Here is a 17,585-nt window from a genome sequence, read left to right as displayed (position 1 = left end):
GGCATTGATGCATAAATAAACAAAGGACTACTAGCCATTACTGCCATGCAAGTTCCAGACTTCATTTAAACTGATTGGAAAATTATGTCTTCATCATGTTCTTCAGATTTATATTATTTTTTAATTGGAGACGTTTTTGTTTTCTTGGATTTTTTTTGATTTTTTTGTGTGTTTGTTTGAAAGTTGTTCGTTTTTTTATTATAAATTATTTATAAATTCCACAGTTATTTCTGTTTAATCATGTATTTGAACGTATTTCTCATAATTTAACTGGTAAAATAAGACAAATGATAAACGTTTAGATATTTTGAAAGAATATAATAAGTACAGTAGAACTTGAATTTAACATTTCAACAATTCTAGACTAAATGTTAATTCAAGATTCAGACGCTCTGACCACCCAAGCTTATGGCCTCATCTTCATGACTTAACTCCACTGCTTGTTGGCAGTAAGGCAACATATCATTTTCGTAGCGTGGGTCCATCATTCTTTTGTTTAAATCATATATTTGTTGGTGTAAGTTCTGACTCAACACATCGTCATTATCAGTATCACTTGGGGCCTTAAAACTGAAGTTATCATTCAACGAATAACAATTCTGTAAAGTTTGATGATACAAGATATCTGTTATAGCAACAGCATTATTGTCTTCGAATGAATCTTGCCTAAGTGCGTTGTCTTGAGTGACATTGTTTTGATTTTGAGAAGTTGGCGGAATGTGTGCACTTATATTGTAATCAAGGAAGGATTCATTGTTTAGTTTATTACAATCCACACTTTCAAACGAATTAAAGTGAACATCAATACCATATTCACCCTTCCCATTGATTCCAAAATATTTATTTGACGAATTGGTCAGTTGTTCATCATAATTTGCTGCTGATGCGATACATTCAGTCAAATCTTGCCCCTCTCTTGTGGAAGACAAAAGATCTGCAAAATACCCAATACTACAATAACCGACACGACGGGTATCCATTTGATGTATTTGGCATATCAACTCGTGAATATGTTTTGGAATTAAAAAGTCTGCTCCTGTGCATAGCTCGTCCAGAGTTAAGTTATCATCAGTGTAACTAAAATGTACAACTATGCATTTGAATGGATTGTTAACATTACTAATACGTTCAGTAATTTGACTTATCGGTGGCATAAACAAATCAAACGATTGATTTGAGTCTGTTGTTTTGCCAAATTGTTTTTTCTGGTTCTTCCAGGATTTGAATTGATGGTAAGTTAGGTTGGAGTTCACAATAATGACAAAATCGGCCGTGTCAATTGAGTTAGTGATCCATTTAGGTTTATTATCTAGATATTCACGGAGACACCATGGAGCATAAATTACGTCGCAGTGGCATTGAACATCTAGAAATTTTGCAAAGGCTTCGACAACCTTCATATGTGGTAGATGGTCTTCTGAATTTACAACGTATACTTTAGGAAAATTGAGGAGATCGTCTGGATAAAAGAAAATTTCCTCAAATAATTTTAGAAGCAAAACAACATAAGCTTGAATAGAAATAACATAAAGAATTTCATTATGAAAAGAATAAAACATCGATCCAACCACAGTTTGTTTTTTGTAATTGGTGTTTTTGTTGCAATTCAGTGTTTCAGTTGTCCGTTATTTCCCTCTTATAGTTTGTGTTTTCCTCGGTTTTGTTTTATGACACGGATTTGTTTTCGCTTATTCGATTGATGACTATTGAACAGGGTATATAAACTCATCAATGAAACAGGATTAAAATTTTGTATTTTCGCCAGACGCGCTCTCGTCTACAAAAGACTCTTCATTAACGCTCGACTTAAAAAAAAATTAAAATGCCAAATAAAGTACGAAGTTGAAGAGCATTGAGGACCAAAAATTCCTTAAAGTTTTGCCAAATACAGCTAATGTAGTAAAAAGTAAATTCACAAAAATACTGCACTCCGAGGAAAATTATTTTCAAGTAAAGAAAAAAGAAAGCGCTTCTGTCGAAAAGGCAATAGAAAAACTTTACGATTCTTAAGACCTCCTTTCAGTCGCCATCTGTTTAATATCAGAAACTAGTACAAACATTTCGAAACTCCAAAAGAAACTGAATGTATGATTCTTGTAGACTTTAGAGAACTACTCATGCAAGATGTCAAAGGAATTCAGTCGATGCGTTTTGGAGCATCATTACCACAATTGGTTACTATGTTACCGGAGATATGAATAACATCTGTCCATTTTGTCGAGTCTCGGATTCCCTAATACATAATCCTCCAAGAATTTTGCCACACATACCACATTTTTATAAAGGAGAGCAAAGATCGTTTTTCCACTTGTTGAGTACTTACATTATTACAACGATGGATCAACAAGTCATTATAGACAAACAAAATAATTTCTATTTACTTTTAACCATTCCATTTGAGCTTGGATTTACTGGTGCTTGCTGTAACTTTCACGAATCAGGACATGATTAAGGAAATTCCTGGTGGCATTGGGGAATCTATTAAACGATCGGTAGATCAACAAGTTAGCTATGGAGCATATATATTGACAGCAGATTGTCTAAATCATTGAAACAAGCACTAAAATCGAGATAAGGAAGCTGAAGTTTTAGAAGTAGCATCACTTAAAACAAAACATGGAACAATGAATATACACCAAATCTTTTCCGATTAAAAAAGAATGCGCAAATAAAGAGACATAAGCTGCGTTGGTATTCATTGCTATGATCTGATGAATTGAAATATACACCAAAACCTAATGAAAATTGAAATCTTAAAGTTAGGGATTCGTATACAGGAGATGTATCACAGACAAAAAAGTTTTTAACATTAATTTCCAATTAATGTATACTGTGGATCTTTCGAAAACATTTGCAAATAACTAGAAGAAACTTTGAATGAGAAAGAAAAGTACATTCATTTAGATAATTTTGATATTAACATCAAATCTCTCGATATATTCCCAAATGATAAAACTTTATTTCTAGCTCAGTCGGAGAATCGAGCCAATAGAAAAAAAAATTTATAATCCGTTGTATATAATGTAAACATCTGCTTGCCTAGATATGAACAACGCCTACTGGATTCCAAAACTCGTTGCGACCTTATTGAAAATCAAGAAGCTGTGATTTATGCTTTGTTTTTTTATCTTTTCGTCATTTTTTTCTTTTCTGCCTTGGTATTGTATTTTTTTCAACTTGTCATTTGCTCTGGTTTTTATGCTATTGTATCAAATAAACTAACCGTTAGTTTCGTCAATGGCATAAGTCCTAATGGTAGTATCCAAGGGTTCTTCGTGTTTGGCTGGCGTTTCTAGATCGATCTTTTTAAGCTCTGAAAAGGTTGGTTTAAAATTGTATGGTTATTACATTTACAAGCTTAAATATTGTTGAGCATTATATCAATTTGAAGTTTTTGTTTCATAAATTTCATATCAAAGTCTCATTTCAAATGAGAAGAATACTAAAGAATCAATTAATTCAAATATACAAGTAAAAAACTCATCTAAAATATAAGTGTACTCTTCAACTTGTCTCCTGGAAATGATAGGAGGGACTAAACTGTAAATTCGATCGTTTTTTGTATCAGGCGAGGTCGTGTAGTTTTTTTTCGGTATTAACTGAATTGACAGATCTTATTAATTATTTACGTTATCCACTTTTAACAGTCATGTATTCTGTCAAAATATAAAATCCAATCCTGATTTCCCTATTTGCTGTTGATTGGCTACAACCTTATACTATTAATATTATAATTGGCATTTCTTGGCTGAACATTAAGGTTTTTATATTGTCACATTCGCTTCTTACATTAACTCATTTATATTCCTAGTTCGTAAATCTAGCCTTATTTTGTTGAGCGAATAAATAAACTCTGATACAAAGCTATTTAAGCATGTGTATAAAAATTAGTGGTTCAAAAAGAATTCAAACTGTATTGAAATCCGATACCTACTGCTATGTAAAATTGCACCCGCAAATAGTTCTATAAAAAAAACCTTGAAATATACTTGTTAGGAAGATTTGTTTTGGGTTAAAATTATGTCAAATCAAAGAAACATTTAATATAGTATCTAATATTTCAACTCATTGTATCGTACTTACCGTGCTTTCTTTTCCTACTAATGTACACATTGTAGACCAAAACAAATACAAGCAATACACCAAGTAAAGATCCAAGTACAGCACCAACAACAATTCCTGTTTTCTGATTGGTCCATGAAACTGAACTCAAAGACGTTATCTCCCGAGTATATGCAAATCTCAATGAAGCTGCATTATGGGTGGTGTCAATAGTGGTATAAGAGTTTCCATCAGATGTTATGTTCTGTGTATGTGTTGATGATGAAGAAGTTTTAGCAATGATTGCATTTTTTTCGGTATAAAGAATTTCCTGTGATTTACGTTTCCCTGTATGTGGAACTAACAACGAAGCTGTAGTATATGTGCTGTCAGTACTGGTATGTGCTAACGATGCAGACGTTTCAGCAAATTTTGTGTCTTTTTCGGTATGATTTTCCTGTGATGTTATTTCCCCTGTGGGTGTTACTGGTAACGAAGTAGTTGTCTGTGTGCTCTCAGTAGTTGGGTATGGATTTCCCTCTGATGCTATGTTCTTCGAAGGTACTTTTGTAACAATAATAGTAATAATAAACCATTAATAGTAGTGAAACACTTGTAGACATTTGAATGAGAACTAGATTAGGAAGTTATATACATGTATCTACTAATTTAAAAGCTACTGTTTTGTCACCTTTTAAAAAAAAGAACATAAATGAAACTGTCTTTAAAATAGAATAATATCTGAAAAATGTAATATTAGAACAAATATTCTAAACACATTATCCTGTCCGAGATAAATACTGTAATATTGTTCCAGGGGACTTAATTACCCAAAACTGTATCAATTTCGAACTTATATTACAACAGAATTATATTCCATGACAACTCGATGAACAATATACACCATGTAAAGGCGACACTTCAGATTTCTCTTTCAATAATAATGATTTATTTTATCATAGTGTCACATATTTGTTCAGACATGTATATAAAATGTGTTATACACAATTACATTAACATCACACCAAAAAAAATGACCAAATATCCAGCCTTATGTAGACTTATGAGACCTAAAATCTAAATGTCAAAAGAATTAACTAAACAAGTTATTTTAGTCTGTATGTGTAAGATTCAAATTTTAAAAATCAAGAAAAGATTTAAATTTTTTACTGAACATCACTCTGAGCTTTAAAAATAAGAAATAGAAATAGAAATATTAGTTATCACAATTAAAATTTTAAAAGTAAATGTTTTTTTAAAATGACTATCAAAGTTATTTAAGTTAAAAGTCACTGTTTATGGTTATAATATATAAACATTAAATATAATTGCTTGATAAATTTTCCTGTGCTTAATAGTTTAATGGTTTTCGCGTCTGAAAGGATTTAAAAATTGCATATGACAAAGAAGTGTTTATATCTTCACAAGACATTATTTCGATAAATTTACTGTCCATATCAAGAGTATCAAAACAATCAATTAATAGCGTTTACATCTTCTGACATCAGACTCGGACTTCTCTTGAACTGAATTTTAATGTGCGTATTGTTATGCGTTTACTTTTCTACATTGGCTAGAGGTATAGGGGGAGGGTTCAGAAATCATAAACATTTTAACCCCGCCGCATTGTTGCGCCTGTCCCAAGTCAGGAGCCTCTAGCCTTTGTTAGTCTTGTTTTATTTTATCTTTTAGTTTCTTGTGTATAATTTGGAGTTTAGTATGGCATTCAGTATCACTGAACTAGTATATATATTTGTTTAGGGGCCAGCTGAAGGACACCTCCGGGTGCGGGAATTTCTCGCTACATTAAAGACCTGATGGTGACCTTCTGCTGTTGTCTGTTCTATGGTCGGGTTGTTGTTTCTTTGACACATTCCCCATTTACATTCTCAATTTTATTAGTTAATAACTTCTTAATTACCCGTTTATCAATAACACATACATTATTTAAATGCTAGTTCTAGTGTCTTAGATTGTTACTTACTGTTTTCTATTATGAGAGGTCTTGTTGCAGTCCAACCACAGGCATTGCAATTTTGGGGTCCAACCTTAACAAAAGATGACAAATCAAAAGTGGTTGTTTTTAACAGTCGCATATCCTTTTTACAAGATAACTTGTCTGATCTTTGCATTTGCCGATTGTTTTCTTACTAGTTTTGTGACATTAAGAATGAATGTGGAAACGCATATTGAGACGCTTACACTGTCGACTCATCCAAACTTCATTTTTGAGCTAATGCGATTCCACTTATCTTATTTGTCCACAAACCTTCTTTGATTCTCGAGTTTGTACTTGATTCCTTATACATTGTATTGCCCTTTAAATTTTGAATGTGACCCCCTCATTAATATAATTAGTAAAATTAAGTTCTATATTCTGTACTTACTTTTATTTTGTATCGACCTGGCCGCAATTTGTCAAAAACGTATTCATTCTAGAAGATAAAACATGTAAGTTATAAATGCTATAAAGTTATAACATGGCGTTGTCAGTTTTTTTTTACAATTTATGAGTTTGACTGTCCCTTTGGTATCGTTCGTCCCTCTTTTATAAACGTATAATCTATGTTAAATTTTATGCCAATACTTTATGTTTATAATGTTTGATTATCTTAACAAATTATGCATTCATTAAGGATGTGTCTGATAAGTCGTTCAATAAGAGTCATTTGTATAATGTAGTTTAAATCAATTGAAAATATGGCCGGAAAAATATATCTTTGTATTGTGATCTGAAATCCTAGTATCACTTAAAAAGTAAGTTTTGTGATTAAAAGTATATCAAGACCTTCAGGCTTAAAATTTAAGACATGAGTTAAAGGTTAATCATAAGAAATTGATGTCAAAAAAGAAACATAGTTATTTGCATTGTATGATCTAAGACACGAACAGATTTATGCAGATACAGCTGATAGATAATTATTCGAGAAAGATGAATTCACGTTTAGAAAATAAAGTAACTCTTTATGATAACATTAACGTTACCATTTTTTTTTTACAACAGATGCAAATTTCAACAACAATTGCCGTTTCAGTGATACTCAAGGCAGACATATTTGAAATTAAGAACCGATTAAAATGAAGAGTTTATAAAACAAACAAACAGGATAAAGAGTAAGGCCAAAGCCGACCAAGGATTCAGAGCTTTACACAAGGAAGAAAAAAAGTAAAAAAAAAATGAACTCCAAGAAAAATTCAAAAAGAAAGTCCTTAATCAAATAACAAAATCAAAAGCTCAAACACTGAAAACGAATGGATAACAATTGTCATACCTGACTTGGTATAGGAATTTTGTAGAAAATGGTGGATTAAATCTGGTCTCAAAGCTAGCTAAACCTCTCACTTGTATGACAGTCGCATCAAATTCAATTATATTGATAACGATGTGTAAACAAAACAAACAAATGTTTCTTAATTTTAGATAATTTCCAAATTTTGTAACGGCACATTTTTAAAAACACAATGTCCATATTTACATGCCAGTACCGAAGAACTTCCATGGCTACTGGGTTTGTGGTAGCCTCGGGTAATAACAGTTCACCAGCAGAGGTACAGATCAAGAAGCAGTAAAAACATTAATGGAACCGATTTGTCAGCATTGGTTTTTCGACAATATATGTCTATTCAGTGATGCACGAAGCCAAAATATTGGAAAATCCAAAACTTGTACAAAAATAAAATGAACAAATAGTATAGCCAAAGTCGGTTAAGGAATAGAAACATTTCCTTAAAGTAACTATACATTTTGATTTTACTTATTGAGACAGGATACCCAAAACGCAAATAAGTGTTTTTAGTAGAGAGCACGTAAATATACGCTGTTAAAATATATGAAGCAGCTTACAAAAATGTAATACATACCTGTATGATATTGACAGATTTTACAAGTTTCGCGTCATACCCCGCCTTGTCAAGTTCCACTAATTGCACTTTGAACTCATGAAAATCTGTCTCTTTTGGTGGATAATCAAATTTAATGTATATGCATTTATACTGGCTATATATTTGAAACGATATCGTTGTTTTCCATTTAACAGATGACATCATATCAATTGTATCTGTAGAAGACAAAAAAAGAACCGAACACATAATTACATTAAAATTACTTGTTAATTCAGGACTACATTATGCAATTTATTTCACATAAAGGAATGAAGACACACAGAGGTATGGCCAATTTCCACTCAATTCTTTGTATCGATAAGATAGGTAAATCATGTTTTAAATAGCCCGATATATGCTAATTATAGTACATTAAAATACGTCACACCATCTATTTTCATACCTTGAACAGGTATTCCTACAAATTTATCTAATTGTTAACACCTTTTATGCGCATAAGGTACCATACTACGTAACTTGTCAAGAAGCCAAATAATATTGAACAAATTCAAATGGGATGTTGTTTTTCTCATTCTGAATATATGTATATCTGTATTTGTCCTGGTCTTTTAATGTTTTATCGTCTATAAGATAATAAATATATATATTAACCGGAGAACATCTTACATTAGCTGGCCATAGAACACCTTGTGTTACTAACCCATGTTATATGACTTTTTCTGGCTTTTTAACAAATCGGCCCTTTGTTGTGATACAGATGCAACAGCTTCTTGATATTTTACCTATACAATCACGATTTGTAGTGTAATTGATATGTCCTGTGGTGTTGTCTTATTTTCTGATGACTTAGGTTCTGGTGTAGGGACGGTGATAAGAATTTCAGTACTAGTATCTACACAGTTAGTGAATTTGCGACAAAACTGATTGCTGTTGCCTGCATTTGTTACATATTATACCATGTTCAAAAAAAGTTTCGAAAAAATTGTTTGTGTTGTTTTGAAACTTATATACAATGGCCTTAATTTATGTTATGTGTATATGACACATGCAACATTTGGGATTCTTTGCTTTAGAATCAATTCTAGTGTTATTGGTTATGTATAGGCACATACTTCAGTTTGACGGCAGTTGTTCCTTGCATATATGTTATTAATGTAAACACATGAATAGAAAGTAAGTCAAGAGTATGGACAGTCATAGAAATGCACACAATAAGCGATACAGTTTTTTTTTAATAAAATGATTTATACTATATAGTCAAAATGAACCAGAATGACTCTATGAATTAAGCAAACATCCGAAAAAATATGATAGAAACATACAAATTTAATATAACAACACAGAAAATGCAAAACGTCTGTGCGAGATTCCAACCCTAGCAGGAAAACAATATTTCATTCGTAGTTCTATGCCCTTCTGATTGAGCCACCGTGATACTTGACCATAATATTCTTAATAAGGAGCTATATCGGTACAATTTAGTGTTGTTACAAGTTTTTCATTAAAAAGTTGTTTTTTATATAAACAGGACACCCTAAACCAAATTCATTTTTGACGGAAAATTTAGTATAAATTGCCGCAGTCACGAAAAACATAACTTTTTTGTTTGTTTGAAATGAAGGCCGTACGGTGACCAGTTGTTAATGTCTGTGTCATTTTGGTCTGTTGTGGATAGTTGTCTCATTGGCATCTTCTTTTTTATATATTCTTTGGGGATTCCCTGTATTTCCCACCTAAAAACACCTTTAATTCCGCATATTGGACTTTCATCCTTTTTGAGGGTTAAATTTAATATTTTTCACACATATCATAATATATGTAAATCGAAATATTGTGAACAAAATCCGGACAAATTGGCCCTACCTCCTTTATTTATCAAGCTGAAAAGTCATTTTAATGTACGTAATACAACAACCGTGTATATTGACTACTGCTAAACTCTTCATAATAAGTTTACCAGGAGATTGATTTTCCATATATATATAAGTATTGTTATTGTTAATATAAATATTGTTATTATCAAGATAGTTATTGTTATTGTCAAAATCGGTATCGTTATTATCAACAACGATAATGTTATAAACATTATCATTATAGTTATCGTTATTATCATCATTACTATAATAGTTCTTATTATAATAATTGTTATTGTTATAATTATGATTATTTGTATTAAAAATATTGTTTCTATTATCGAATTATTATAATTATTATCATTATTTGTATTAAAATATTGTTTCTATTATCAAATTATTATAATTATCATTTTCATTTTTATTATCATTATAATTATCATTATTTTATTATGATTATTGTTATTGTTATTATCATTATTTTCTTCATTCTTATTTTGATTGAAATATAGATAATGTTTCCACGCATCGATTACAAATAAAATTGAGTCCCCAAAATACCGAATTCCAAGGAAAGTTCAAAACGGAAAGTCCCTAAACAAATGGCAAAATCAAAAGCTCATACACATCAAACGAGTGGATAATAACTGTCATATTCCTGACTTGTTACAGTTATAATTTTAGGTAGGAACTGGTGGATTCAGCCTGGTTTTATAACTAGCTAAACCGCTCACTTGTATGACATTTTCATAAAATTCCATTACAGATCTCGTATTCAAAATTGTGACCCAAGTAGGCAAAGCAACAGTGTGTATTACCGATTGTCCCACTTTTTAAAATTACAGACAAAAAGTACGAGGGACAATTTGGAAGATGTTTGAAGTACAATTGAGATTTTTAAATGTGTGACAAGTGGGAATTGTTTTGATATCACAGTAATTCATTTGTGTATCAGTTAATTACATTTTACTAATCAATATATTTTAACTTTATAAATCTTAAAAGACAAAATAAACTTCAATGTCTTAAATATTAAACTTCGAATATGTAATTGAAAAATTCAGATGCATAAATTGAGATAGAATTAATTGCATAACAGTGTGGTCGACAGTAAAACGTTTGTAGGTTGTAACTTGTTTGTCAACGGCTATAATTTTATGCTCACCCAGTCTGTCAGAGGCCTTCCAGTGGGGATTGAAATATTCACTTGTTACACATTCCGATACATAAAATGAAACTTTCTTTTTACAAAGCTTGAAAGGAATTTGTTTTAAATATTTATTATAATCATCACATACAACCGTGTCATTTATAAGAATAATAATGTTCAGAGATGATATTATTTAATAATAATAAAAAAATAGGTTTATCCATTGTAAAAAAAACTATTAAGTTGATGGGGTTAATTCACAAAATATCTCATTGATTAAGAGCACAACTACTTCTACGGTGTGATCATTTAAGAATGGCCTACTATTTATTCAATGCGTATACATGTGGGTTTTGTTTGTGAAGAGTTCTGGATAATTAAAAAATCATTTGATTTCTTTGTTTAATACCATAAAACGATTCATTCTTTCAGATATTTGTCACTTTGCCTTATCTTCACGTCCAACACAATTTCTCACGTTTCTTACAAAACTTATATTCTTGTGATGTATTCTTTTGTTGGAAAAAAATTTATTGATATAGATAGATATAGGCAGATGTGGTATGAGTGCCAATGAGACAACTCTCCTCCCAAGTAATAATTCATAAAAGTAAACCATTATAGGTCAAGGTACGACCTGCAACACGGAGCCTTGGCTCACACCGAACAGCAAGTTATAGAGGGCCCCAAAAATACTAGTGTAAAACCATTCAAACAGGAAAACCAACGAGAAACGAAAAACACATATGAACTACATAAACAGACGACATCATGCATTGTAACTTTTAAAGCCAATATAGTAAAAAAAATAATCTGAAAGAACGTGCGATATCATATTAGGAAAATTGATGGTCAAACCATAACAAAAAATCAAGTAAAGAATTTTAAGTATTCAACCTTTATAGCTTGCTGTTCGGTGTGAGCCAAGACTCCGTGTTGAAGGCCATTTTTATTTATTTTCAAATTACAAAAGTTATTCCTGATTAGTATTTTTAATTATTTTATTTAGGCGTTTAGAACCTTTGGTGACCTCACAGTTTAAATTTCTATGATAAGTACGTCGTGAGCAGTTGGCATTACAGACGAACGTTCACCTAATTTTCCCCAGTCAATGAATGGCCATAGCTACACTGTTATGAATTTCATTCTAAAAGATGTGCATAGCGAAAAACACAGATGTAATAATTATGAACTACATGTTACAAAATTTTAGAGACTTGTCCTCAAATAGGCAGGTTTTGGCTGATTATAATTATAATTCACTCATAAAACAATGAAATAAAATATTTTCCATATAAGAAAGGCTGACTATAAAATTGTTCAGTTTCAGCAATATAAATAAGAAAAGATATTTTGCATAATCTTTTTTATGAAAATTCTTGAATAAGAAAATCTTTTACATCAAAATCAAAAAGATATCTTCGGTTAATATGTATTTAGTCTAACATTGACAATTTTTTTTCATCCCAGAACGGAACAAACCGAAGACTCCAAAATTCAACTTGCCATTGACGTTAAACAGTAATCCTGTCGACTTTTTCAATACAATAAAATTGAGAAAGGAAATGGGGAATGTGTCAAAGCGACAACAACCCGACCATAGAGCAGACAACAGCCGAAGGCCACCAATGGGTCTTTAATGTAGCGAGAAACTCCCGCATCCGTAGGTGTCCTTCAGCTGGCCCCTTAAAAAATATATATACTAGTACAGTGATAATGACGTCATACTAAACTCCGAATTATACACAAGAAACTAAAATTAAAAATCATACAAGACTAACAAAGGCTAGAGGCTCCTGACTTGGGACAGGCGCAAAATTGCGGCGGGGTTAAACATGTTAATGATATCTCAATCCTCCCCCTATACCTCTAGCCAATGTAGAAAAGTAAACGCAAAACAATACGCACTTAAAATTCAGTTCAAGAGAAGTCCGAGTCCGATGTCAGAAGATGTAACTAAAGAAAATAAATAAAATGACAATAATACATAAATAACAACAGACTACTAGCAGTTAACTGACATGCCAGCTCCAGACCTCAATTTAACTGACTGAAAGATTATGTCTTCATCATATGAATATCAGGCACAATCCCTCCCGTTAGGGGCTTAGTATCATACTATAATAAAATATATGAGAAGAACATAACCCGTGTCTTGCCAACAACTGTTTTTTTCTGTTTAGTTCCGATGCAAAGACCCTATAAGTGAATCAATGTTAAAGCCAAAATATGAAATCTGTAATGACCTGACAACAGTATCGTAACTATATCCCTTCTTAATAAGTCTGTTTAAAGGTTTTGTAAGCTTTTGAGGTGAATACTGACATTTTAGTGCTTTGTAAAGAACAATACCATAAAAGATTGGATGTGAAATACCTGAACGTATATAAGATGTCTGCATGTTCAGTTATATTTACGAATTATTTCCTTATACCGATGATAAAATTTAGTAAATGTTTTGACTAGTTTGTGATATCGAAAACCCTGGTGTAATAATTTTTCAGTAATACATAAATTTCTTTCGCTAAAATCTAATACGTTGTTACATACACGAGCGAAGTTGAGATATATAAACACCATAACATGGTGACAAGGGAACGTCACCATATAAAATGGATAATTAACGATAGGAAATGAAAAATCATCTCTTTCATCATAAATTTTTGTATTAAGCTTCCCGTTAATGATATAGATCGAAGAAAGGGCAGTGGTCATTGTTAGTATTAGCTTTATTTAAAGTAAGTTCAACAGTATAAATCTATTTACTTTACATACTGAAGTCGTCATTATTGAGAGCCAATATATCATCCACATATCTAAAAGTATTGTTAAATTTTTGTATCAAATGTTGTTTCGGTGGGTCTTTGCTAATTTTAGTCATAAATTGTAACTCATAACATACTATATATGTTATCATTTAAATTATGTACATGTTTATATAAGTTAATTATTATATATAAATATAATATAAAAAGCATATGCTTGTGTAGCATAGTGATTGTAAACGATGTTTTCTCTCTGTCAAATCAGTCTCCAAAGACTTCAGTCCGAGTGCTCATAAACACTTTTACTGAACAGTAAAATTCGTACATGTGTTTTTTTCAATGAAAAATTTAAAATTTACAAGTATATAGCAGAGAGTGGTTGTCTCCTCTCAAAGTGAGATTTGTTTTATAAAAAAAAAACCCATTATAGATATCTTTTATGACTTATATTATCTAATCACGGGCGCGTGTTGTTGAATTCGTATTACTTATTCTGTGTAGTGTTTGGCGGACTATAGTTTTACTTTTCCTCTTTTGGTAACAATAAGTGTTCTTCATTTTTGGATTTTCGATTGCAAAATTGGTATGTACCTCACCATCTAAGATCATCTAAATGCTATCAAATTAGTAAATAGTAAATGTTCATGACAGTGAATGATAAAGAACACATATTTGTGTATCTTTTTTTAAAACTATTTATTGCTTAGCTACATGATGCTCTTTTTGTTAGTATTCATAATATTTTACGGTGAATTCTATATTTTGTGTCATCTAACCATGTTCACCTCAGGCAAATAATATTGAAAAAAGATAAAGAGGGACGAAAGATACCAAAGGGACAGTCAAACTCATAAATCCAAAACAAACTGACAACGCCATGGCTAAAAATGAAAAAGACAAACAGAAAAACAATAGTACACACGACACAACATAGAAAACTAAAGAATAAACAACACGAACCCCACCAAAAACTAGGGGTGATCTCAGGTGCTCCGGAAGGGTAAGCAGATCCTGCTCCACATGTGGCACCCGTCGTGTTGCTTATGTGATTACAAATCCGGTAAATAGTCTAATTCGGTAGGTCATATTCATGAAAGGGAAGGGGATTGTAGTTACGACGTAAGGAACATATCCGATATCATTTGTGAAACGGTTATTCAATAACGGTCAACCAACTCGTGATGGCGTCCGTAAAATTTACGAAGGGATGATTTCAACTTCACCATTTGGAACTCTTGGTTTAATAGCTTCCTTGTGAGCAGCAAACCTCTATCAAGAAAATAATGATAGGAAATGCAAGCACGGGAATATCGTATAAATTAGGAGATATATACCCCGTATGCAGGTGCTGCTGGAATGTTGCTACTAAGAAATGGAAAGTTCACAATTGGAAAGCTGAAATCATCTCTTTTGTCGTAAAGTTTTGTTTTCAGCCGACCCTCATTGTCAATTTCGAGATGTAAGTCAAGATATGAAGCCGACTTAACTGTATCTGTAGTATCCTTTATCTCTAGTTCGATTGGATAGATGCGTTCCACATAGTCACCAAATTTTGAATTGTGTTACTTACCTTTGTTTTATTAATCTTTATTATTTTATAATATATTTTTGACATTATTATATACACATTTACGTACTGTTCATTTACATTTTCATGTGTTCATTGTATATTTTTCTTACTGATCTTCGAATTTGTAAGAATGCTCGATGATTCTTGTGAAAAAACCTCCCTCATCTAACAAAGTGAACCAGATTATGTATGAATTGTGTGCACCCTTTCCGATCAATTATTGAAAATAAAAAGAAATACGAATTATTTTCGAATAATATCATCATACATACCATGCACATTTGTTTTCAATTTGAAAGTTCACGATTATCCATTCAAGCCCTTGTTATAACAGATAAAATAACCATGGGGGACAGAACCTGATATAAAAGGTTAAATATATAAGATAGTTAAATCACTTATAATTTCATCTTAGAACCAAAAATATTTTATAAAACGATCGATTCATTGGACATTTTTACAAAGGTGTATGTTCTTTATGTACAAGGATTTTATCTATAAAACGTACTTTGACAAATGATTAATATGGATATTAAAACTTACTCGTTTTTTCATGTCTATTTAATCTTTAGCATTCATGAATTGCAACAACAAAAACAATAATTAAATAGTAAAAAAAGAATGTATATCAAAATTAATAATTTACAATATATTACTCTATAAGAACATTTCACTATAAAACCAGGTTCAATCCACCATTTTTTACATTTGAACATAAAATTGAGAATGGAAATGGGGAATGTGTCAAAGAGACAACAACCCGACCAAATAAAAAACAACAGCAGAGGGTCACCAACAGGTCTTCAATGTAGCGAGAAATTCCCGCACCCGGAGGCGTCCTTCAGCTGGCCCCTAAAGAAATATATACTAGTCCAGTGATAATGAACGCCATACTAATTTCCAAATTGTACACAAGAAACTAAAATTAAAATAATACAAGACTAACAAAGGCCAGAGGCTCCTGACTTGGGACAGGCGCAAAAATGCGGCGGGGTTAAACATGTTTGTGAGATCTCAACCCTCCCCCTATACCTCTAACCAATGTAGTAAAGTAAACGCATAACAATGCCTGTACCAAGTCATGAATTTGAGAGTTGTTGTTCATTCGTTTGATGTGTTTTATCATTTAATTTTGCCATTTGATTAGGTCCGTTTAAAATTTTCCTCGGAGTTCAGTATTTTTGTGATTTTACTTTTTTCGAACAGCACAGAAAAAAACCCAGCAAGTGATGGTATGATTCCTGTGATGGTTGTATTTTCTTAAAATCGCTATATAAAGATAACTCACCTTAAATTTTCAATCCCGTAGCCATCAATATACATCTGATGTATTTGTATAAACCACTTTATCCTTTTTTTAGTGTTATATATAAATTATCTGATGACCACTTGAGTACATGTCAATATCAGCTATCTGACGAACACTTGCGTACGTGAGCTTTTGAGAAAACACATATTAATTTTCGGTGGATGAAAATCTAAAAAACAGAACCAATGACAAATTACAGTTAAAACAACATTCTTATATCGCAAATATAAAATTAGTCAGTAAGATAAAATGCGATTTTTCTCAATGCAAATTAACGTAAGAAGCTGGTAAAATGTAGGGATGATTCTCATATAAAAATAATCGTCACACTGTTCAGTAAATAAATTCATCAGTGATACCATGATTAAATTGTGTACGCCAGTTAAATTGTGTACGCCAGAGGCGCTTTTCATCTACACAAGACCCATCAGTAACGTTCGACTAAAACAATAACTAAAGCCAAAGAAAAAACGCAGTTGAACAGCATTGAGGATCATAAATTTCAAAAGGTTTGCCAAATACAGCTAAGGTAATCTATTTCTGGTGTAGAACATCCCTAGTATTTCGAAAAAGTAAATGTTTACCCATAATCATGATCATATCAAAGTTAATCCATGTCAACACAGAAGTGATAACTACTGGGCTGGTGGTAAACCTCTCAAACCAGCAGTAGCATCAACCTATTGGTTGTTAGTAAACTTATGATAGACACCAGAATTGAAATACGGTGAAGGAAGTAAACTATGCATTTTAGTTTTAAGGTTACTTTTAGTCTTTTGTTTTAGGTCAAATTTTGGAAAATGATACGCGGTATAAGTAGATTTTTATGGAAAAAAAACCTCACAAAAATATCAAAATGACAGCAATTTTGTTGTTTTTTTTTATCTGGATTGTTTATGAACTATTGATTTCACACCTTATGACTCAAACCCCTTGACTTTAACGATGAAACTTTCAGATGTTAAATATAAATGAAATGTGTATAGTGCACGTGATCACGCTCTTCCTAATTTTGAAATTAAATGTACAGAAAAATGATAATAAATGTTTAAAT

The 17,585-nt window shown here is 31.6% G+C and overlaps 1 protein-coding gene across 1 annotated transcript; it reads right to left on the bottom strand.

Annotated features, from left to right (window-relative positions):
- Positions 1-288: 288 nt before the first annotated feature.
- On the bottom strand, positions 289-17,231 carry LOC139524876 (uncharacterized). Its single transcript, XM_071320015.1, has 8 exons — positions 17,116-17,231; positions 16,511-16,700; positions 7,903-8,099; positions 6,429-6,476; positions 6,026-6,089; positions 4,084-4,605; positions 3,224-3,313; positions 289-1,459 (listed from the first exon to the last, which is right to left on the bottom strand). The coding sequence occupies exons 3-8, from the start codon at positions 8,086-8,088 to the stop codon at positions 384-386; spliced, it is 1,986 nt and encodes a 661-aa protein (XP_071176116.1). The 5' UTR covers positions 8,089-8,099; positions 16,511-16,700; positions 17,116-17,231; the 3' UTR covers positions 289-383.
- Positions 17,232-17,585: the final 354 nt, after the last annotated feature.

This window comes from Mytilus edulis, chromosome 1 (genome assembly GCF_963676685.1).
Source record: "Mytilus edulis chromosome 1, xbMytEdul2.2, whole genome shotgun sequence".
NCBI lineage: Eukaryota > Metazoa > Mollusca > Bivalvia > Mytilida > Mytilidae > Mytilus > Mytilus edulis.
The sequence above is the reverse complement of the archived record's forward strand: the minus strand, read 5'-3'. Positions and strand labels throughout refer to the sequence as shown.

What these genes read in the sequence shown, in the direction of transcription:
- LOC139524876 (XM_071320015.1), bottom strand. Translation starts at nt 8,088, where the DNA reads ATGATGTCATCTGTTAAATGGAAAACAACGATATCGTTTCAAATATAT. An exon ending in CAGGTCGATACAAAATAAAA is followed by an intron (nt 6,090 to 6,428) that starts GTAAGTACAGAA and finishes TCTTTTGTTAAG; the next exon opens with GTTGGACCCCAAAATTGCAA. An exon ending in TGCCATTGACGAAACTAACG is followed by an intron (nt 1,460 to 3,223) that starts GTTAGTTTATTT and finishes TCTTTTATCCAG; the next exon opens with ACGATCTCCTCAATTTTCCT.